The sequence below is a fragment of the Cibotium barometz genome, chromosome 63, assembly GCF_041138505.1.
Source record: "Cibotium barometz isolate CiBa-2024 chromosome 63, ASM4113850v1, whole genome shotgun sequence".
NCBI lineage: Eukaryota > Viridiplantae > Streptophyta > Polypodiopsida > Cyatheales > Cibotiaceae > Cibotium > Cibotium barometz.
In genome coordinates, this window is record NC_141108.1 from 20,225,321 (window position 1) to 20,249,629 (window position 24,309).

At 44.1% G+C, this 24,309-nt stretch overlaps 1 protein-coding gene across 3 annotated transcripts in view; it reads right to left on the reverse strand.

The window, feature by feature from the left end:
- Nucleotides 1-6,767: 6,767 nt before the first annotated feature.
- LOC147603817 (DNA-binding enhancer protein-like protein) overlaps nucleotides 6,768-24,309 on the reverse strand; it is a 39,629-nt gene continuing 22,087 nt past the window's right edge. For all 3 annotated transcript variants that reach the window (XM_086796166.1, XM_086796165.1, XM_086796167.1), the window contains exons 3-5: nucleotides 7,441-7,496; nucleotides 7,188-7,254; nucleotides 6,768-7,107 (exon numbers count right to left, since the gene is read on the reverse strand). In XM_086796166.1, coding sequence (XP_086652292.1) covers nucleotides 7,027-7,107; nucleotides 7,188-7,254; nucleotides 7,441-7,496 — 204 coding nt within the window. In that variant the 3' untranslated portion in view covers nucleotides 6,768-7,026. The remainder of the gene's footprint in view (nucleotides 7,108-7,187; nucleotides 7,255-7,440; nucleotides 7,497-24,309) is intronic.

Here is a 24,309-nt window from a genome sequence, read left to right on the forward strand (position 1 = left end):
TTTGTTGAATTCCATTATTGGATATACTAACTCCTCTGTACAAGGAGCTTTGTGTGGCAAAAAGATTGAGAAGATTCTTGCAAGAAATCAGCACATTCAGAATTGAGCTGCATTGATAAGCATCCTTAGCACCTAGTCGAAAAGCAGTAAAGAAAACGCTAGTGCTATAAGAAGCAACGTCAAAGCACTACAAGAGATAAGAGGTCGTGGGCGAAGAAGATGTATTCAAACCTGTAGCAACAATCAGTCTGCAAAGGAAGAGAGAGAAGGGGAACATAAAGCAACAACTGTAGTCCACAGCTCACATAGAAGTATTATTGCATAGAAAAGGGAAAGAATCTAAAGAAAAACACCATATCAACAGTTCGATAGCAACATGGAGTACCAGAGAAGGCTCTAAATTTGAGGGGAGAGGCTGTATTTAGAAACAATCCTCTAATGGTGGCAGATCTGTGTCGCAAGACTGATCTGCATTCTCAGTACAAGTAGGCCATCGAATTGGGGTGGAGGGCTTTCCACTTGGATGATGTTGGCAGCCATGAGAGACTCCTTGGCCAAGAGGGCTACCGGAGCAGTGGCACAACCAAAAGGCTAAACAAGGTAAGTCAAGAAGTGGAGATAGATTGCGCTGCCTGCTGCATGAGAAGAATGAGAGAGAGCTTAAAGAAACGTCCACTATTTACGAAGGCAACCTGCAGCGGCAACTGAAGAGAGCAAGGAATGCGAAGACAACCTTCTCGCCTCGCCATTGAAAATCGAGAGGAAGATAAGATTTTCTTTTTTTAGGAAACCTAAGGGTCTAATAACATTAGAGTTTTTTAAAAATTGGGTGAAACAAGAGTCTATTCACATGGGTGATACCAAGAATGTGCATCTCAATCAAAATAAGTATTTAAAGCCACATTTTTTATAACATGAGCATGAGAATTAGCAACAAAAACACCACCATCAACAAAGTCATCATAATCGACAAAATGTTTTCACCAAAAATATGTAAATGCCGTCAATATGAGCATGCAAATTCACAACCAAGAATTGAAAAAAATGTAACCCTTGATGAAACACAGCCAAATGAGCACGCATGGAGTAAGTGTGTGAGGGCAAGGAAAGAGCTGTCAAGAATGAAATGGAAAAGAGCCCCACTGAGTCGTCCACCACAAGCAAAAGGAACAAGCTAAAAGCCTCTGGCAAGGATGCTAGTAAAGAAATAGCATGGCTCCTAACTCTTAGTTGTAACCCCTCTCCTAGTGTGTAAAGTGTTAAGACAAAGCCAACATTTTAGCTCATAGAGCAACCTAGATGGACCGCTCCAACCATATGAGCATGGAGTGTAGGTCATGTCACTACATGTTAGGTATTAAACCCTCTTCACAATGAGGGGAGGTGTTGAGAAATGCAATGTGTGAGGGTGCAACATGAATAGAGAAAGAGGAGGAGCATGCACATTAGAAAGAGGAATAGACTAAGGGTACAAAAGCAAAGGTTGATTTGTTTGGTCATTTGTAAAAGGTGAAGTCAAAGGTCGAAAAAGTAGCACATGGAAAGTGCAAGGAAGCACATGTAGTGTGAGCATTTATGAGCACATGGTTGGCACTAGGGTGCACACAAAGCATGGATTGGAGCCCTTCCCAAGGCTATAAATATGGGTGTATGAACCTTGATTATTGTAATGAGATTATTGAGTTTGTGCCTTAATCATTGTGTCATTGATTAATCTTTATCTTAATCTTGTATTAGTATTTTCTTAATATTTCATTATGGCCTTGATCACTTACTATGAGCTACCCTAGATTCATGTATTCTAACAAAATGCACTTGAGAAATGCGCTTTAAAACTCACTTATAGTCCAAAAAGTGTCTTTTTAATAATAAAAGCTCCTCTTTTTAGTATTTAAAAAGCTTTTAATCTTTTGCTTACAAAAAACACATCATTCAAAGCCTGAAAGATGACCTTGCGCTACTATCCTACCACGTGTCAGTGCCACATCGCCATCGCCACATCATCAACACCATGCCACTTTTTTAAAAACTTTTCTTTTTTTTAACTGCGCGTGTTATGTTTTTGCATATCAGCAACCTGTATTTTGATGCTTTGGTGATAGACCAGCCAACTTTGCTGCAATCATCAATGAAGGTCATAAAGTAAATATTTTCTCCCAAAGATGAAGTTTGCATCGAATCACACAAATTACAATGTATGAGCTGCTGCAATTTGTGGTCAGCTCTATCTGCTGCATTGTTTGGGAAAGGTTGGTGAGAGAGTTTGCCAAGGATATCTCCTTCACAAATATAATTAGGTGGGGAATGAAGTTGAGACAGGTCCTCTAATATCCCATGTTTCTAAAAAGACATCAATTCACCAATAGATGTATGGCCAAACCTAGCATGCCATAACTGGGCATCTTTCATTGCATTTGAAGTGTTTGCTAGACAAGTATCATCACACTTGTCATACATGTCTAGTTTGTACAAACCATGGCTAAGAGTTCCAATAAGCACAATTTGCTTGTCATGTTCTCTATCAATGGACAATGCATTTATGATATACAAATTTAACATTAAGGCCCCCTCTTACTAGAGTGCGGAATGAAAGTAGATTTTTCTTTATACCTCAAGCAACAAGTACATTTTAAAGACAAAGATTCTCACTATTAGAAGCAAGGAAAATCTCACCAATACCTTTGACTGGATAGGAGGCATTATTCGCACACATAACTGTGTGACCAATTTACAGACTCCATATTTTTTACTAAACTTCTTTTAGAATTAATGTGCTTAGAGGCACCACTGTCAAGAAACCAACCATCAGAGACACTTGCACTGAGGCATAAATCATGATTAGGATTAAAGCTACAAATAGCCATAAGTGAGAAGTCTTCAAGGACAACATTCGCAAATTCCTCTTTCTAGCACTCTAGTTATTTAGGAAAAATTTGGTAGAACCTTTATTAGATTTCTTTTTCTACTTTTCTTTAGCCTATAACTTACAATATTGTTCAAGTGCATGGCTAGGCTTACTTGCAATACCGGCAAGAAACCTTCTTTGGCTTCTTGGAATCATACTTAGCCTCAGAAGACTTGTTTGAATTCTTCTTTCATTGGAACTTCTTACCTTTGTCCTTGGTCACTGCTAGAACTAACAAATGCATTGTTTTTTGACTTGCTTCTCCTGCAACAATAAGCTAGCAAGCTCCTAGTAGGTAAGAGGGTTTACATTGCCTCTCAAAGAAAGTCAGAGGGAAGTATTGAACCCCAAATAAGATTCATGCAAAGAGTTAAGGGTGATGTTTATCATTTCCTTATCAGGAATGATCTCATTAATGTTGAAAATTTGTTCTCTCTTAAGTCTTGCAACTTGGTTAAGTGTTCATTCATGGATCCCTTCTCCTGCATTTTCTCATTATCAAGTTGCCTTTTGAGAAAAGCAACTCGGGCATCATTTTTAGCATGATACATAGTCTCTAAAGTGTCGTTCCCAAGAAAGTTTAAATGTTTTGCAAGAACGAATAAGCGAAACAATTACTCTTTTAACAGAGACAAAGCAATTAATGCCAAAGCTTGTATATCATTTGAATCCCATCTTCTCTGATCTCAGCAGTAATTTGGGAGGCATGTGGCTAGGTTTGTTGGCCCTGGCCCCATTGAGGAGTCATATAAGCAATTGTGCTAGGGCAAGGTGCTTCACCGCTAACAACCCTTAGCAATAAGGACATTTCTGACCATGATGAAACTTCATAAGGGAGTATTTTCCCTCATCTAACTTGTCTTCTTTTGAAAGAATACCAGACAAATCATTGGATGGGCATACTTGGACTACTATTGAATATGAGAAAGAGAGATTTTGAAAATAGCTTGAAATGAAGTCACCATATGCTAATGACCGATCTGTCAGTCAGAAAATATGCAATTGAATCGGACGATTGAAGTCCTGGATCAGACAATTGTTGAAGTAGAATCGAGTGATCAAGCTACAGAGTAGAATCGAACAATTGAAGTCATGGATCAGAAGATTGTATAAGTTGAATCGAGCGATCAAACTATAGTAGAATCAGGCATGATTGAAGTCTTGGATTGGACGATTGTTGAAGTAGAATCGACTGATCGAACTGAAATAGAATCAAGCGATCCTTTGTGAAGAGGTCCTATCCAATTCATGTATTACGCATGTGCATCACCAATCAATGGGCTCTCTTGCACATTTGAGAAACTTTGTTTTTAATATGTGCTACTCAATTTTGCACTTTCTTCTAGTTTTATGAGAAGTTTTGAGCCTAAAATTGCATATCCTATATACATGTATTCCATCACTACTTTAACTTCATGACTCTCAAGTGTGAAATTGTCTTTCTTGTTGATAAGTCTTGGAATACCTGTCTTACCAAGGTTAATATGCAAGTCTTGTTTCTTGAAAAAAGTGTCATGTATTCAAGTGTCTCTAAGAACCTTCTATCGTGTGTGATAGTAGTGCTATATCATGTGCTTGGAATAGAGTAGAGACTACCTATTGAATTGAAATAGAATCAAGCAATCTTTTGTGAAGAGGTTCTATCCAATTCATGTATTACGCATGTGCATCACCAATCAATGGGCTCTCTTGCGAATTTGAGAAACTTTGTTTTTAATGTGTGCTACTCAATTTTGCTTCTACTTCTAGTTTTATGAGAAGTTTTGAGCCTAAAATTACGTATCCTATGTACATGTATTCCATCACTACTTTAACTTCATGACTCTCAAGTGTGAAATTGTCTTTCTTGTTGATAACTCTTGGAAGATCTTGACCTTTGTCTTACCAAGGTTAATATGCAAGTCTTGTTTCTTGAAAAAAGTGTCATGTATTCAAGTGTCTCTAAGAACCTTCTATCATGTGTGATAGTAGTGCTATATCATGTGTTTGGAATAGAATAGAGACTACCTACTGGAAATTAAGGTTTTTTTTAGCAATGCCAAATTGTTTAAGGTAGTGTGCAAAGGTTGGAAGGGTCAAATTAATGATGGACATAATGCATGAGGTGGAGAAGGAATCCATAAGGAGGTGGAGTGATTGTACGAAGAGAAATTGCAGGAGAAGTGGAGTGATTCTAGGAAGAGAAATTGCAAGAGAGGTGGAGTGAGATTGGAAGGTTGATTAGGGTTTAAACCATCTTTAATTTAGCAAATCAATGTAAAACAAGTCATGCATTTCAAAACACGAATCTAATGGCCTTAGCTTTGTTTGATTCTCCATTTTTTTTCATTTTGGTATCATAGCTAGGGCCAAGCTCCACTGTCTTTTCTCGTTGATGCTCACTTGTTGTTCTGTCAGATGTTTAATATTTTTTAGTAGCACATTGCACAGCTTAGTAGCTTAGAAGAATGGTCGAATTCCTCTGCTCCAACAGAGCAGACAATTTCATTCACAACACCAGTGGCGGCTCATCTCAAAAACAAGCATGCTAGTCATAGATGCGTAGCAAAGTTAAGTGTGTTTTTTTTGTAAAAACCCCCAATTTGTCTTTCTTTTAAAAGGGGGCAGGGGGGTGGGTAAGCTTTGTTCAGCAATGCCTACTTGTTTAAGGTAGCGTGCAGAGGTTAGAAGTGACATAATCCATGAGGTGGAGAAGGAATCTACGAGAAGGTGGAGTTATGCAAGGAAGAGAAGTTGTAGGAGAGGCTGCGTGAGATTAGGAGGATGATTATGGATTAAACAATCTTGTAGTTGCCTGTTTAAAGATGTCTTAAATGAATGCAAAGTCATCCATTTTGAATCACAATTATAATGGCTCTCACTTTGTTTGATCCACCTTATTCATTTTTTTTCATTTTACCATCTCAACTACTAAAGTGGAGTGGATGCTTTGCCATCATTTCTATAAATGAACTTTTCTGGTTTGTCTTTATAGAGACCAAAACAAAATGGTTAAAAGGAAAGAGGGCATCCTTTCTTAACCAGAATGTGCCCCACATGGTTGTCAAAGTCCTTGCTCTATGCTTAAATGAACACTATAGTGTGATTCTTTTACCCAAATGACATCTTCTAAACTATCTCAGCCAATCAATTAATCTAGCTCATGGAATTCTATTGAAAGCCTTGCAAAAGCTCACAATGTAGCAATATAACTTCTCTCTTTTCCTCAATATTGACCTAAAGTGTGAAGATGTGACCTTGACTAGCCCCTCGCATGCATCGTTTCTCCCTACCCAACCATAAGATGTGCCTCTACTACTTAATCAACTATTTTTGTTATGAAATGTCTTACCATAATGGTTGTCATTTTTTGGGTTCATGGGGCCCCCTAACTTGTGAATGGGTATAATGGTGTTTTCAAACCACCCTTGGGAAATGAACTCATTTAAACCCACTAGTACAAAGAGATTCATGTGCTAGACCCTCCTTTGTAAGTGCGACAAAGTGGTCTCTATATAGACTTAATTTGGATGGGAGTGCGTCAAGTTTAACCTATGTAAAGCAGCCAAGGATCTTCCATAATTCTATTTGCTCGTGTCGGGTCAATATGGCTGCTCTTGAATGGTTGTATTGTAAAGTCAGTAGTCCATGAATTACAAGCAATCACTGTCACCCTCAGCAGCTAATTCCATGGAGAAGACACAGTCAGCAACTGAAATGATACATCTATGTGCATTATTAGACGTACTGCAAACTGTGCTAAGATTATATGATTTGGGATAGAGGACCTTAGTAACGTGAAAAGGCATCATTAAGGAATGGAAGTATATTACTTATCACGAAGCTAACATTTAAAAATAAAAAATCCATGATAGTTACTACAAGAAGAAGCCAATTCATAAGCTAACATTTTGCAATGCAGGAAAAGTAAGACTGCATGATTTTACAGTTTCAAAAACTTAATGTATGCTCGACACCCACCATCCAAAAAGTTGTTGTCATTTTACAAGGCTTCCTAAGGGGCATTAATTCTTAAGCCATATGAGAGAGTATGTTATTTCACCCCAAACCAGCCATGGTGTAAACCATCACTATGCCATTTCCCAAGCTGCTTTAGATTCAATGCTCAAATACACAGACCTCTAATGTAGCAAGGACCGTATAGCAGCCACAGCGTCACCCTTGTGCTCTCGTAGTGTACATTCTGCCACTTTTTTGTCAAGCTGTTGGAAAACAGGACATTTGTCAAATATGCATTCAAAAACAGCACACAGCTGCAACTGCGTTATAGAACAAAGACTACCTCGAGTTCATTGGCAATCACTTCCACATCTGCAGCATTAATCTTCACGGACGCCAGCTCTTTCTCTCTGTTACAAAATAAACAATGATGATTGTTTCGGCTACGAACCACACAGTATACCATCACATGAGCACTTTGTAAAATTAAAACGTTAAAACCAGTCAAATAATAGTAAAAACCTGGATATAATAAGGGTATTTCATGATGAGCAATACATTTAGACAACTGTTAATCAGACAGGATTCCAAGTTACCTCAACCGTTGTGCATTCCTGTCCGCAACTGCATCTTCTGCAATGGATGCCATGGCCTACAAAATACACAAGACTAACAATGCTTATGATGCAAGATACACTAAAGTTTATCACATTACCAAAGATTGGGCTTGCATCGCAACATTCGACATGCCAAGCTTTTGTACAATGTAGAGACAAATTCTATGATGAATCAATCTCAGACATATCAATTCAGCCTTAGTAGTACGCTATGCAGATCACAGGCGGTCCTAGCTTCTTGTCATTGATGGGTGGGGTGGCTCCAAAAGTTTCACCATCACAAATCAAACAGAAATGAAAGTTCGACTTTCTTGCATGGTCTCACGATAATATCCAACGCGATGTACTACTCTAACACGTGAGAAGTTAAGGTCAAAAGATATATGGTATCATCTGCCAATGAGTCTATTGGTGCAATTTGTTTTCTAGGCAACTATCATTTCTAGGATGTAAACGGTTGCATTTATTGCTTGGGCCCAAAAAGAACTTGGACAGACCTTCCCTTTGAGCATACTTCGAGCCATCTTCACAATTTCCCGGTAAGTATGAGCCATGGTAAGCTATCATTGAATTCCATGCTCCAATTCGCCTCCCTGAACTGTCCTTAGTTTCTTCACCTTCATGCATGTTTTTGCTTCGACCATTGCAAGCCATTCTTGAAAATTACCAACAGCCTGTGATTTTTCCTTGATGTTGCTTGCCCATCATGCAAGCTTCACAAATTTTTGGTATGTCGTCAGCAGTACCATCCCCTTTTTTGCATCTATGAAAGAGTATGAAGATTGAGGTGGCCAAAGCAGTCATGCCATAACCTCCTGGCTCCCACATCAAAGCTCATACAAATTGTTTCTACTAATGATCCATCTCACAATCTTGTCTTGACATTCCAAGATGATGTTAAAGAGAACTCGCAAGTGAAAGAGTATGAAGATGGCCAAAGCAATCATACCACAACCTGCTAGCTCCCACATTGGCTTGGGATACGAGCATTGAAAGCTCATATATATTGTTTCCTCTAATGATCCGTCTCAAAATCTTGTCTTGACAATCCATGGTGACTGCCTCTTCTATGTTAAAGAGAACTCGCAAGTCACAATCGGTTATTACCGAAACGATTTTGCTCAGATCTGAAACATAAAGAACATCTGACAGCTGCTTCATTAATAGAACTTTCTCTAGAAAAGAATGGAATTATACCTATGCCCTTGACATGACATTTTGCATTGTTGCCGACCACCGCCTTTATGTTTACTCCCATAGGCCAAAGGATGAAATACCAATCCTTATGGCTGGTCATATGCCAAGATGCACCACTATCACGATCCAAGTATCACTGTGCGTGGACACATGAGCAGCTTCCACCTGAATCTCTTCCATGGCAAAGAAGAGCTCAAACTATGTTATGTAAGCAACATTGACAGACTCATAGCTCTTTAGAGTGCCATTTTTAGCATCAGCCTACTTCCTGCACCCTTTGGCTACATGCTCCTTATTGCAGTATAGTAGCATTTTCTTTAATTAAGAAGAGAATGCCAAGTCTTTACCTTTTCCTTTTGTGTGGTTGAGAAAGCAGAATCTCCATCATTGCACACTGTCATTCTCAACTCCTCCACTAAGATGGAGCTGAACAACTCAAAAGTGAGAGGTGTGGGTTGAAGTCCTATGTTCAAGGATGTTACCAAGCTGTCGTACTTGGGGAGCAATGCCCTTACAGACCATCGAGTCATGCCGATTTCCACCATGTGGTCCGATCCTTGTCAAGAACTGTTGTGCCATCTCCCCGTCTCCAAGCTTCTCAGTTAAGCAAGAGATAAATGTTGTACCATGGTTAGCACGCTATTTGAAATGTGAACAACAAGAGCACAGAATGCATCTGCATGCCTGTGCCTCCAAGATGCCAGAAAAGTAGGGTTGGACATACTGTAACACCTTCTGGGCTCTTTGTTACAGTAGGCCTGAGGCCTTCGCCTTCCCCTCCTCTTGTGCACTTCCATCCTCCTGCAAGCTGCCTTCTGCCTTCTGCCTGCACCTTGCCTCCTGTGTGTCCCTGCCTCCCGCCCTTCTGCTCGCCACCTGTGCACCCGTTCTCTGCCCATCTGCCCCCCTCTGCCTCCTGTGCGCCGTTGCCTCCAACTTGCCTCCACCTCCTCCTTCGCTTCCCTCCTGCCGCCCTTCCTCTCTGCCCTCTCCTACCTCTTCGTCACCTCCTCCCTTCCTCCTGAGTGTGGCCCTCATTCACCTTTCCTTCCTCCTCGCGCCCCGCCTCTCTGCCCCCCCCCCCCCCCCCCCCCCCTCTCAGCAGGTTTCTTTTGCGCTCAGGCTGTTTTTCTTTCGGCAGGTGTCGGCTTCCTTTGGTCTTTACCCCTTTCAGGAGGACTCCATGGCAGCCGCTCCGTCATCCCTCACCAAGGCCCCTTGCCTTTTCTCTAAAGCGGACCTCCAGCCCCTAGCATCAACAGTAGCCTCCCTCGAAGCCTCTAACACTTGTATGCAACATTGTGGGTAGCCACCCAGCGCACAGCCAGCTTCATGACTTGCTCCAGGCCAGCCAGGCAAGATCATAGATATCCACACCCTCGGGTGCAGCTACTACCAGATGGAGTTTGACACCCCAGCAGCTTCGGACCGCCTGCTTCAGCCGAGCCCTGTTGCGTTGCGCATGGCCCAAGTGTTTTTTCGCACGTTGGCAGCACAGCTGATCCTGCCTCCAACCCTCTTGTTGGAGTATCCAGATTCCCGATCACAATCTATTTTCCAGGCCTCAAGGAGTACCTTCCACTTCTCTCCGTCATTGGAAGAAAGTTAGGGCAAGTGCTAGAATCCCCAATGATAGTCGCCTCGATGTCGGTGTGTGTGGATGGGATCCCTTCACTTTGCATTGGGATTTCCTCACCGGGGACAGTACCGCACGTCATCTCTCTTCGATGCCTCCGGGGGGACCCCATCCTTCAGCGGGTGGACAGCCATTCAATTGCCGTCAGATGGATCAAGAGCTTTCCCTCGTCACCAATCTAGGCGAGCTCCGCATGCCAGTCCAGCCCCTTCCCCCCGCAAGGTGAAGAGGGAGGACCGAGCACCCCAGCACCACCTCCCCCCTCCGGCAAGACAGAGCTCCAACACCCTACCCCTGAGGTGAAGACAGAGCCCCAACACTGCAAGGGAGGACCGAGCACCCCAGCACCACCTCCCCCCTCTGGCAAGACAGAGCCCCAATACCCTACCCCTGATGACAAGGATGGGGGTAGGTGGCAGACGACTGGGCGGAGAGGCAGCACCGACACCCAACCAGAGCAGCACACCGCCGCCAAGGCAAGACAGTACAACAAGCCCCACACAGAAAAGATCGTGTCGGAGAACCGTTTCAACCCTCGAGCATTTATCTCAAGATCACCCGTCAGGAGTGGAGGTCCCACCCACCCCCTAGAGAGACCTAGCGTCGGGTCCAGCTTAAAGACCGGTCCCCGGTACCAGTCTTCCTGATTTCTCCCGCCCCCCACATCCCCCTCCGGCACCCGCCCCCACCCCTAGCCTCTACCCTATCCTCCCCTCTGGAGCCCACTTACCCCTACACCCCCCCCCCGCAGGCGGCCTCTTCAAAGTACTCTGCCGACTACCAAGAACCCTTGACTCTCACATGAGCCGCCATTTGGGTTCCATCCACCAAGAGCACTTACCTCGGAGGTGCCGCCATTCAGGTACCATCCACAAACTGATCCATCACTTCCCGGAGCCTGTAACGACGACGGTTGTCACTTCCTTGGTGAGAGCCCTACCCCCGCAGTCTCCAGGTGATCCCCCTGTGTCACCAGGAGGTGAAACTTTTTGCAGTTGTTTTCCTTATTTACATTTCTTTATAAATATATATTTTTCTTTTCTTTCTCTTTGGTTGCTGTTGCTTTCCCCTGGGATCTCTTGGAAGGGCTTGGGCCATTGCAATATCAGAATGGGTCAACCAGTGGGACTTTGGACCAGTGGTTGGCTAAGCCTGAGAACTGCACTGAAAGATGAATGACAGTGTCCAGGACATGGCCACTGAATGAGGGTATATGCCAGTTTACACTAGTAAGTAGCCGCCACCGAAATGTGAATGCATCTTGAATTCTAAGCAAATTCTGAAGTGACCATAGTGGTCAAAGATGGTCAGGAGACCAGAAGGAATGCAGATGACATCATCCCTAAAATCTAGGGAACTGCTATTTTTGGCAGTGTCGGAATTGAAAATTGTTCGTGTCAGTTTGTGCGGAATGTCAAGGGGACCAAAAGCTGACAAAGGACTGTTGTGAGAATGTGAACCAGTCAAGAGATTTTTAGCTTGGAAGATTGCATGTGGAAAAGGCTTAAAAATGTGCCAAGTGTCAAATTTATGTGCATTTTCCACATTAAGAAGAGGGAAGCGTGGGAATTTGGGCTGAATGAGGCTCATTTGCAGCCATTATGGTGGATTGTTGCAGGAAAACCAGCATTTGTGGTGCACACCCTTGCCCTACAACTCATGAATTGAGGGTTGAGCTTGCTCCCCACAGCCTCTCTCTCTCTTTCTCTCTCTTGCAGACTATGGAAATGCTCTCATCAGATAAAATCAGGTACAGTTGTGTGAATTTCATGCTTATATGCAAAGGCTAGTTGCCTCCTTGAACAGGAACCGGTGTAGTTAGTTCCTACACCAAAACAGGGACGGAAGAGGGTAATAACCTCTTCAATAAAATGCTGTTTCAGCACTGTTTAGGTGCTGTTTTTGGGCTGTTATGTTGCCCAATTAATGCCAAAATGCAGTAAGACTTTGTTAAAGTCTTCCAGGATAGTACAAGGGTTGTTTTGGGCTGAAAACAGAGCTGAAAACAGGTCTGTGCAGAAAATTACAGCAAGCTGAATTGTGATGTTTTGGACTCCATTGGGTAGCCTGATGCCTATGGAAGTGAGCCTGTCAGTTGGGACTCATTTTGAGATGTTATGGAACAGTTTTAATGCAGTTATGCTGGCAAATTTCTCCCAGAATTTGTAAAACTCAGCTGATGCAAGTAGAGTGCTTTGTTGCACTTGTGCTTTGTATTTTCCAACCTTTTAACAATAAAGAAATACCGCAAGGGGCGCCGGACTTCGGGGCCAATGTGTTGTTGAGCGAGGAAGCGAGGATTCTGTGATTGTGTGTCTGAGTAAGTCCAGGTTATTTGTGAATGAACTACCGCTTTATGTGTCCATAGACCGGTTTTATGGTTCCATTGCCGGGATAGGGTCCTCTTTTCTGCAAGAGCCCGGACACGGATTGGATTGGGTGAACAGGAGACACACATAGTGAGGTACAATTGATTACTAGTGTAACGGTCTCTTTCTTTGGATACAGGTTCCCTTAAACTTTCAGTTGACAGTATGACAGACAAAGGGAAAGGCAAGCTCCCTGCCGAAGAGAGTTCCTCTTCTACTCGCAGACAGCATATAGAGGTGACAGGTGCCCAGGTGTCAGCCTCTGCTCGGACGGAGCCAGTAGTACATCCAGCCTTGTTAGAGGAAGAACAGGAACAAGAGGATTTATTTCATGCGCAGCTCCTAAGCATGGTTGGTACCTTTGAAAAGTTGGTGAAGAATCCCAGGATGAAGAGGTATTTGCAGTCAAGGACAGGGGATTCCCAGGCTGAATCATCTCAGCATGCAGATGAGAGGGCACAGGAACAAATGCCAAGGATGCCACAGCATGTAGAGCAGACACCAGCAGTGGCAGCTGATCCAGTGCAGCATGTTACACAGGCACAGGTACATGCATTTAATGGCCAGGAAAGTAATGTGCAAAGGGTCATGCCGACCATTCCTCCATTCGTTGCTTCCCAGCCTGGCTATTTTGGTGGTGGGTCTGTTTTCCAGGCCATGGCTAGGCCGCCCACAGTTTTGCCAGGACTGATGTCAAGAGGGTCACCAGGAATGATGCCTATGGAAGCTGTGAACCCTCTTTATGCCAATATAGGTGTGCAGCCCGGATTTCAAACTTATTTTAGTCCAGCTTTGGGGCCCGCAGCACCTGTCAGTGTGGCTAAATTTTCTCAACCTAGTGGACAAAGAGCAATAAGGACTGATGCAGAAAAGGTGCAAAAGGATTACAAAGAAGGAGGTCAAGCAGTAAAGTTTGAGACTTTCAGTGGGATGCAAGACAAATTGAAAGCGCTGACTTTTATTCAGCAGTTTGATGCAGCATACACTGGGGGTAACTTTACAGAGTCTTCTAAGGTGCGGAAGGCTGCTACTTTCTTGAAAGGCAATGCATTGCAGTGGTGGACTTCACTGTTGATGCAAGGACAAGCACCTGCTACATGGGTTCAGTTTAAGCAGCAGTTCTCTTTTGCCTGGCTTACAAATACTTTTGAAGTGGATGTTATGACAGCATGGCACAAACTTGATGCAGCCAACTGTGTAAATTTGGAAGAGTATAATAAGAAGTTTTGGGATGCACTCTTGCCAGTAACTTCCTACAGAACAGTGCCATTGTCAGAGCAAATAGAAAAGTATTGCTGTGGTTTGCCCAAAGAAATTAGGGATTATTGCATTAAGACCAATGTTTCTAATATGACTCAGCTCATTGAGAATGCAAACATGGCTAATGCATTGCTACAGGGAGGTTCACGTGGCTTTAAGAGCACAGTGAACAAGGAACCTCAAGGCAAACAGGAACCAGTTGTGAAGAGGGATTTCCCACCTAGACCATTCTATGGAAAGAAGCCATTTGAGAAGAAGACTTGGCAGTCACAGCCTCAGAAAAGTGCTGGTCAAGGCAAAGGACAGAAGAGGCCACTATATGGCAAGTCATTTGAAGAGAGAAAGGCATTGATGCCAGCTAGGAAATGTTTCATCTGTGAACAGAAAGGGCATATGGCTCCAAAATGTCCACAACAGCCAGCAAAAGATGCCGAGGATAAAGAAGGGCCACTCAAGAAGAAGACAATGCCGAGTGCAGGATTGGTATCTGACATGGTTGGTGACCAGCCATGTGATAATGCTACAGAATTGTGCAGAGCATGGGGTAAAATCAGAGATGCTACAGTGCTGATTTTCTTTGACCCTGGTGCTCGAGCCAACTTTATTTCACCGGCATTGGCAGCCAAGTTGGGAATTCGTGTTGAAGAGATGGGACCAGTTGGACACGCTGATTTGGCATGCCCTGGGCATTCAGTTCCTGTCACTCCTATACTTGGCAAACTTCGCATGCATATACAGAGTTATGTGGACACAGAGGAGTTTCTTATCATGCCCTTGGAAGGATGTGATGTCCTGTTGGGAATTCCATGGTGTCATAGGAAACATGCAGTGTTGGATGCTTTTAACAGGAAAATCACAATTGTACATAGAGACACTTCTGCCATAACTTCAGTAATGAAAAATCATCTTTCTACGTACTTGGTTTTTGCAAAGCAAGTGAATGAAGTTGAAACTGATTTATCTACATTAGACGAAGGTAGAAAAGCTTTCTTGGATACGTTCAGAGACTGTTTTTCAGAGTCTTTACCAAGAGAGTTACCCCCTGAGAGGCCAGAGGATCATGCTATAGATCTTATTCCAGGGTCTAGTCCGCCCAATAGGCCACCGTACAGGGTTAGTGCAGCCCAGCAGAAAGAGATTATGACACAGGTTAATGAGCTGTTAGAGAAGGGACTAATTCAGCCCAGTAGTTCCCCGTTTTGTTCACCTGTGTTACTAGTACAAAAGAAAGACGGTTCATGGCGAATGTGTATTGACTACAGAGCCTTGAACAAGAACACGATCAAGAATAGATTTCCGATTCCGCGCATAGATGATATTCTTGACCGTTTGCAAGGAGCAGAAATGTTTAGCAGGATAGATTTGAAGAGTGGGTACCATCAGATTAGAATCAGACCCGAGGATGTGCACAAGACCGCATTTCGCACTACATTTGGTCTCTATGAGTTCTTAGTCATGCCCTTTGGATTGACAAATGCTCCTGCCACTTGCTGATTTTGTTGTGCAAACGGATCATCAGACGCTCAGATACTTTCTCACACAGGCAAAGTTGTCAGAGAAACACATGCGCTGGGCAAATTTTCTGTGAATGTTCCATTTTCAGATAGTGCATGTGGAAGGCAAGAAGAATGTGGTTGCAGATGCATTGTCTCGCAAACCACAAGTGTCAGCTGTTTCTATTTCTTATCGCCAGGAATTGGATGATATGAAAGAGCAGTATGCCAGTGATGAAGATTTTTCCAGAATCTATGCGCAGCTAATGAATAATCAACATCATGATCACTATGTTTTGAAAGACAGCTTTCTCATGATGCATGGAAAGCTATGTGTGACTAAGCAGTTAAGGCCGAAAGTAATGCTAGAAAGTCATGCTCCACCGTATGCTGGACATCGAGGCATTAATGCTACAGTGAAAGCGGTTGAGACTTTCTTTTATTGGCCAGCTTTGAGACGTGATCTTGATGCTTATGTCAGATCTTGCCTAGTATGCCAGAAAGTCAAGTTTGACAGACAGAAGGCACCTGGGTTATTGCAACCACTGCCTATTCCAGAGAGACCATGGGAAAGTATTGCCATGGACTTCATTTTTTATCTTCCAAGGACAACGACAGGGAATGATGGAATCTGGACTATTATATGCTGATTCAGCAAGCAGGCACACTTCATTCCTATTAGAAAGAAGATTAAACCAGAGCACATGGTTAAGATTTTTATGCAAAATATCTTTAAATACCATGGTATGCCACAGTCTATTGTCAGTGACAGAGACCCAAGGATGACTAGCTTGTTTTGGAAAGCATTGTTTGAGAATATGGGCACGACCTTGAAATTCTCATCTTCTTTTCATCCTCAAACTGATGGGCAGTCTGAAGAGGCTAACTCTACTGTCTTGGATCTAATGAAATGTTGTGTGTCAGAACATAAGGCAGCTTGGGAGCATTATTTGCCATTAGTAGAGTATGCTTACAACAATACAGTGCATTCCTCTACTGGCAAGGCGCCTTTTGAAATTGTTGAAGGTGGCAAGAAAGTACCTCCCATTTTGCAGACAAAGGATAAGATATTTGAAGCAGATCGGTATGTTGAGGGATGGCAAGAAGCGTATAAGAAGGTCAAATATGCCTTAGAAAAGTCACAAGCTAAGCAGAAAAGAGCTGCTGACATGCATCGTCGAGAGCTTTTGTTTAAAGAGAATGACTGGGTCTTATTGCGCTTTGAAAAGGCACGACTGAGAAAAAGAAAGGGCAAGGAACGTCTGTTTCCTAAGCTCAGTATGCGATATTATGGTCCTTTCCAAGTCTCAGAGAAGATCAGTGATGTGGCATACATGCTGAAATTGCCAGACACTTGGAAAATCCACAATGCATTCCATGTGAGCCTGTTGAGACTTTTTATTGGCAATGTGCCAGAAGATATGGTGCCAGAGGAACAGCCTGAAGTGGAGGAATTGGATGAAATTCTGGTTCCTGAGCAGATTCTGGCCCATAAAGACAGAAAAGTGAAAGGACAAGTTGCAAGAAGATACTTGGTGAAATTCAAAAATTATTCACCAATGGATGCTAAATGGATGGATGAGGTTGAACTGGCTGATTCACCTCACTTGATGCAACTTTACAAGGAAGCCTTCCTGTTAGCTTTTTGAAGCTGAATTCTGAATGACCTGTACATTTGTATTATATGTTTGGCAATGTACAGTTTTGACATTTGTTGTCAATGACTTAATCAATGAATGAACTTTCAGTGCTTTGAAGTTGTATCTGTTACGCTTCAAATGAATGATTTACATGTTGTGACACTAATAGTACAAGATATATGCTATCGCCCTGTGTTGCATCCGGAAACATGTATTTGAAAGGCTTGAACCTGCGATGGCACAAATGGTAGTGGGGAATTCCTATCATCGCCCCGTGTCATCCATTGGCAGGAGATACATGCGATGACACTACTCACCTGGGGAATCTTGTGATCGTCCTGTGTCATCCGTTTGCATGTGGACTTGCAACCGAGGTCGCTTGCTTCTTTCAAGAGGGGGGTATGTCACCAGGAGGTGAAACTTTTTGCAGTTGTTTTCCTTATTTACATTTCTTTATAAATATATATTTTTCTTTTCTTTCTCTTTGGTTGCTGTTGCTTTCCCCCGGGATCTCTTGGAAGGGCTTGGGCCATTGCAATGTCGGAATGGGTCAACCAGTGGGACTTTGGACCAGTGGTTGGCTAAGCCTGAGAATTGCACTGAAAGATGAATGACAGTGTCCAGGACATGGCCACTGAATGAGGGTATAGGCCAGTTTACACTAGTAAGTGGCCGCCACCGAAATGTGAATGTATCTTGAATTCTAAGCAAATTCTGAAGTGACCATAGTGGTCAAAGATGGTCAGGAGACCAGAAGGAATGCAGATGACATCATCCCTAAAATCTAGGGAACTGCTATTTTTGGCAGTGTCGGAATTGAAAAGTGTTCGCGTCAGTTTGTGCGGAATGTCAAGGGGACCAAAAGCTGACAAAGGACTGTTGTGAGAATGTGAACCAGTCAGGAGATTTTTAGCTTGGAAGATTGCATGTGGAAAAGGCTTAACAATGTGCCAAGTGTCAAATTTATGTGCATTTTCCACATTGAGAAGAGGGAAGCGTGGGAATTTGGGCTGAATGAGGCTCATTTGCAGCCATTATGGTGGATTGTTGCAGGAAAACCAGCATTTGTGGTGCACTCCCTTGCCCTACAACTCATGAATTGAGGGTTGAGCCTTTATGTGTCCATAGACCGGTTTTACCCTGAGTCATAGGGCAGCCTACGGACTACAACTTCTTCAAATGCCTATCGGTGCATGCGGGTGCCTTTGCAGAGACTTCGGCCCCTCTCTGAGTCAGTGTCATATTTCATCGATCCAGACTGGCCACTCTTGAGAGTGGTGCAATGTGCAATGTTCTCCTTCTGTAATATGCAGCGGAAGTCTTTGTATTGGAGGATCTTGTCACACAAATGCTCACACCATCTTCTGTATCCTGAGTTTCGTGAGTTTAGCAATCCATTTTAATACTTCAAACTTTAAAGAGATGAGAGAGAGAGATATATGAGAGCTGTACACCAGATTGGGTCCCAAATTACCCAATGAAGGGCCCCCTATCCTGATAACAAGATAGTATTTGCTTTAATACTTTACAGAGAATGACTGTGGACTGTAGATAAGCCAAACGCAAGATCTCGCAGGATCGGAAGCCTGGCTGAACTGTACACGGCTGTAGAAACACCTCGATGAACTGATCTCGAGCCTATGCACTCTTCCCAAGGGCATGAGGAAGGGCTGCACACCTAAGGCTGAGAAAGGACTGCGGTGGACTGTTCTAAGCTATGTAAACATGCTGAAAATGCTTATGAATGATATGTTACCTTCACCAGATGACTGTAGCATGTATGGATGATGCACAGAGGGCGGAGGCACTGCTGTAGGGCTGAATACGCAAGGTAAACTGCTCTAGAACTGCAAACGCAGGACTGAACTGACCTGAATACCTGCTGGTGGTGATCTATGCTCAAACACAGAGGGTATCTACTGAACTGGGGCCTGAAAGAGTGCTGTATGCAGGCGCCTGTAGGCTGAAAGGACAGAACTGCTGCGTTAGGGTACAGATGGCTGGGCCTATAGTCTAAAGGGACTGTACTGCTGTATGGCACTGCTAAATCTGCTGCGTTGGAGTACAAGGGATGTTGTACTGTTGCGTTGGACTGCTAGGGCTGACTGAAGCAGAAACGCAGGTTCTCAAGGGGCTGGAGAAGCAAACGCAGAAGCTCCAAGGGGCTGGATGAGTCTATGGCTGCAGGCATGGATGCTCCTAAGGCTGAGGATGAGAGGCGCCTAGCTTCTGAAGACTGAATGAATGTCCAAGCCCTATGCAAGCTGGTCAAGTTGGCTGGTCATTTATTTAATAAACTTTATGTTTATAAATGACATTAAATGCTAAATAAATACCATAAAATATGGAAAAAAAATACCAGATAAATCCTAGTAAATTCCCTAAGGCTTCTGGGATGTTCTAAATGATGCAGAGGCATACGAATGCATGTTATGCAAAATGCAGAGTGTTTTCTGGATGCAAACCCTAAGGCTTCTACTGACTCTACATGCATGAATGATTCTCTCCAAGTGGGTTAAGGGACTTGACTGATTGACTGACCCGCTAAGGCTGAGGAATGACCTACGTAGCTCGTGCCTAACTTATCTTGGACTGTGGATATACAATGGGGTCACGGCGTACGACAAATATCATCCTACTGGGTTCTAATAATGTATAAATGTTGCACTGCTGATGATGAGCCAGTTTGTCACCATGCATTGAGTGCAGAGTGCATGTGGCACCTTCCCTCTATATGTAGCAGCACAGCGAGAGTGGAGTCCGGAGTCTATCTCCACAATTCATGAACAAGTGATAGAGCTCTCTCATCACTTGGGGGACTTGCGCCTCACGGACATTGTCACTCACTGTTAATCCTTGGCTCACATGGAGCTTGGAGAATCAGGCCATAGGAAGCAAGATGGCGAGCTCAACCAAAGTGCGGTAGACTAGCAGTCACCCAATCCAATTGTAGTCCACCCAATAAAAACAAATAAATAGGAGCTCGAGTGCTCCAACACATGAAAGAGAACGACACATGTTGGCCCCAAAGCTTGGCGCCCCTTTCGGTATTTCTTTATTCAATTTCAATGGAAAAGTTTAAATGATTACAACATGGCCATTCATGGCTCGTATGTCTGCAAGTCCAATCTGCCAATCCTCTGGACCTCTTAGCATAGACGTTACACACAGCTTTGTGTCCCAAGAACATCACGTTGTTATCTCCTCTAATCTGCTAAGTCAGTGCATCCATGAGGCCTTGAATATGCATCTGACTGAACCATGCACATAGCCACAAACTCAACCATGAAAACAGTCCACAAACTCTTCCAAATCAGTCCACAATCTTGCCCTGTTTCCACCCTCTGAACTGTCAAACCCTTCCTCTCACAAAGGGCCAGATAAACAACTCCGAGACAGACATGAGCCAGTGAAAAGAGAGACCTGATTATACACTACTTGCAGTCCCACCTGCTCATAAAGAGAGAGAGAGAGAAACCTGCAATCCCTGTGCCACCTTCCCCCAAAGAGAGAGAAAAAGAGAGAGAAACTGTCGACTGTGCTGCCTACAGTCTACCCGAATGCATCCAGCTTTCCAAGCAAGAGAGGGAGACAGAGAGAATAAGCGGTTCAGCTTCTGCGCGCCGCCTACAAGCAGCCCACCGCCCCTGCTGTTCAACTTTTGTGCGCTGCCTGTAAACAACCCACCAACCCTGCTATTCAACTTGTGTGTGCTGCCTGCAAACAGCCCGCCAGCACGCTATCGCCCCTGCCCCTTTGTCCAGCCCGTGAGCAATCTAGCCAACTTTCCTTGCAGCCAGACTGTCGCCAAAGAGAGAGAGAGTACAAAGCACATGCGCCTGTAGCATCAGCCAGTTCCTCCCCTTCTGTAGGGTTTTTTTTTTCCAAAGCCAGCCTTCAGCACTGCCCGCCAGCCCCTCTTCCCCAAAAAGCATGAGAGAGAAAGAGAGAGGCGTGTGCTCCAAAAGTAAAGTAGCCCCCCATAAATAGCCTAGGGGCCACTCAAGGTTTTAAAACCTTCCTAGGGGCCACCCAAGGTTATAAAACCTTTTGAACTTTAATTCCTTTGTCCCCTTCACACTTGGGGTTGTCCACGCATGTTTCCTTTTTGTCCAGCCACCCAAGTATGAACCTTAAAATATTTATCTTGTTCACCGACCACCATGCTCACACTTATGCTGCACCCATTTCACAGGGTCATGACATACCCCCCTCTTGAAAAATGGCAAGCATCCTCGATTGCATTCTGGTGATACAGCAAGACATCCAAAGCGGAACCACACCGATAACGAAGGCTGCCCAATACACTAAGATATCAACCATGTGATTCAACTAAAAGTGAAATGTACAATATGACAAGATCAGCGTCCCAATCACAACATTCACTACAAACCAATGGTGTAGTAATATACCACTCTGAACCATACACAACCACAACATCCAATGTGACTAGTGCATATATAGCATAGAAGTCCCATAAGTAGATGTACTGTCAGCTGTCAGTACCTTCGGGTGAGACAAAAGCTGCACCAAGCGACCTCTAGATGACATCTGAGCCTGTCTGTATCAAGGGAGCGGAGGTGCTACCCCCCTCTTGAGCATTAGGCAATGCTCCATACCTATGCTCTGCTGAACCTGAATGAGCCGTAGCAAGAGTCGGCTCCAACTCAAAGGCATCGAGATAAAGCTACAATATCTGAGGTGAATCTGCTAAGTCACCCTCCACCATCCACTTCGCATCCATCGGTGAATAGTTCTTGAACTTCACAAGATAGCGACGGGAAAGTTTACCTCGTACCTTTCTTTCCTTATGTGCCAGTATCTGCTCGGGAATAAGAACCTCATCAAGTTCCTCCACTTCCGGTTGAGCCTCATTTGATACATCCTCAGGCACATCCCCACGGAAAGGTCTAAGTAGACTCACATGAAATGCATTGTGAATCCTCCAGTGATCTGGTAGCTTCAACTGATAGGCCACCTAACCAATCTTTTCCAATACCTAAAAAGGTTCATAATAGCGCATGCTCAACTAGGGAATAGGCGCTCTTTACCCTTCATCTTTTTGAGCCTAGCTTTCTCAAATTGCAAAAGAACCCAGTCGCCCAATTCAAACTCTAATGCACGTCTGTGACGTTATGTTGCCTTCTTTTGCTTTTGCTCAGTTTTTTGGAGTGCCAACTTAACTCTCCTATAAGCTTCATCCATGTTCTCCACATATTGGTCAGCCTCAAAGATCTTATCCTTTGTGTGCAAAATGGGTGGTACATTCTTTCCCTCCTTCCACAATCTCAAAAGGAGCCTTGCCCGTCGAGGTATGGATGGTGTTGTTATAAGCGAACACAACCAAAGGAAGATACTTTTCCCATTGTTGTTGAGAGTTGTATCCATGTTGTCAAACAACCCTCTCCAAAATAAACTCGTCATCTATGGATCACGGTCACTAATGATAGACAAAGGCATGCCATGCATAGTTACCGCGGAACGGCGTTCCGCCTTCCTGGAACGCCGGAACGCCGCTCCGAAGCGCAAGGCGTGCCCGGAACGTGGAAACGGGAGCCGGAACGGCGCAATTGTCGGGGAACGTGGCGGAACGTGTGTCGGAACGCCGGAACGCTAGGGCGAAACGCATGTTCCGGGCGTAACGAAAAAAGTGCACTTTCGCTAAGTCACCAGCGGCAGTTTTTATCCAGCATACGGCTCTTTTTCGCTGCTGCGCCTGTTTTGTTGGCTGAGCCTGCTGCTTGAGTGCTCTCCCTACCACTCCACCCTTCCTCTTGGCTGCCCCCTTGGCTGCCCCACACTCTTCATTCCACCTACTACCCCACCCTTCCTCTTGGCTGCCCCACAGTCTCCCTACCTTGAGCCTTGGCTGCCCCACAGTGCACACTCTCCCTACCTCCTCTTGGCCCCTCCTCTTGGGCCTTGGCAAGTTGGCCCCTTCTTTTGCTCAGGTGGCACTCGAGTCTTGAGCAAGTAAGATTTAAAATTTGACGCAATGAACATTGGATTTTGGAGATTCTAGTTAGCTGCGTTTTTTTCCACTTTGTGGACACTTTACTTATGTCTCATGCAAGGGCATTTTGCATGTTTTTTTAATTTTCAGCCATTTATCAATTTCAATGGCACCTCCTCGTGGCATAGATGCAGAAAACAGATCCCCCTGGTGGAATGAGGTGGATCTTGTGTCCAGATATGATAGTGCAAGAGGAGGGTGGTCACGCAAGTGGAAGTGCCACTTTTGTGGATCCATTAAGACTGGAGGCACGGATCGTGTGCGAGCCCATTTGTTGGGGGTTAGAGACAAAGGCATTTCTATTTGCCCTACAGTGTCAGGAGCAAATATCATACGATTGCAGGCACTTGCAGATAGACTTAATGCAGCAGGGAGTCGGCCCTCTGTTCTCGATCCTCGAGGTACATCATCATCAGCTACACCTGCAGGCCTGGCATCTTCAGCAAGTGCATCTACCCCATTATTTGGGGCTGCTCCACAGCCATCCGCACATGGAACAAATGCTTCCCAGACCCAGGCTTCACGAGGTCCAGTGCAGGCTAGTCTTGTGGCATCATGGCACCCTGGGAGGAGGGCACAAGTAGATGCATCAGTGGCATGGTTTTTTTATGCTGCAGATGTTCCTTTGGTAAAGGCCCGCAACCCATACTTTGCAGATATGGTGAAGGAGATTGCTTCTTTCGGACCTGGCTATGCTCCACCCTCATCCGAGGCATTGCGCACTACACTTCTAGCCACAGAGAGGACGGCCATAGAGGATGCCTTGGGACCCATTCAGGATGTATGGCGTAGATGTGGCGTCACTATCATGGGTGATGGTTGGAGTGACACTAGGAGCCGCTCCATTCAGGGTATCCTTGCGTACTCCAGAGGATGTAGCTTTTTTATTAAAGATATTGACAATTCAGAGGCGGGCAAAATTGCAGAGAGATTGGCAAATATTTGGAGTGAAGCCATTGATTACGTGGGTCCCAATAATATCATCCAGTTTGTTTCTGATGGAGAGAACTCAAACAGGGCAGCAGGGAGGATCATTGAGGATAGGTACCCACATATTTGCTTCACTCCTTGCATGTCACATGGACTCAACAATCTCCTCAAAGATATTGGTAAGATGCAGTGGGTGGAGCCTTCTATTGAAATGGGCAATCACATTGTTTCATTTATCACTCGCCACCACTACATTTTGGCTGCATTTCGACAGAGATCCCCAAAGGATCTCTTAAAGTATTCAGATACA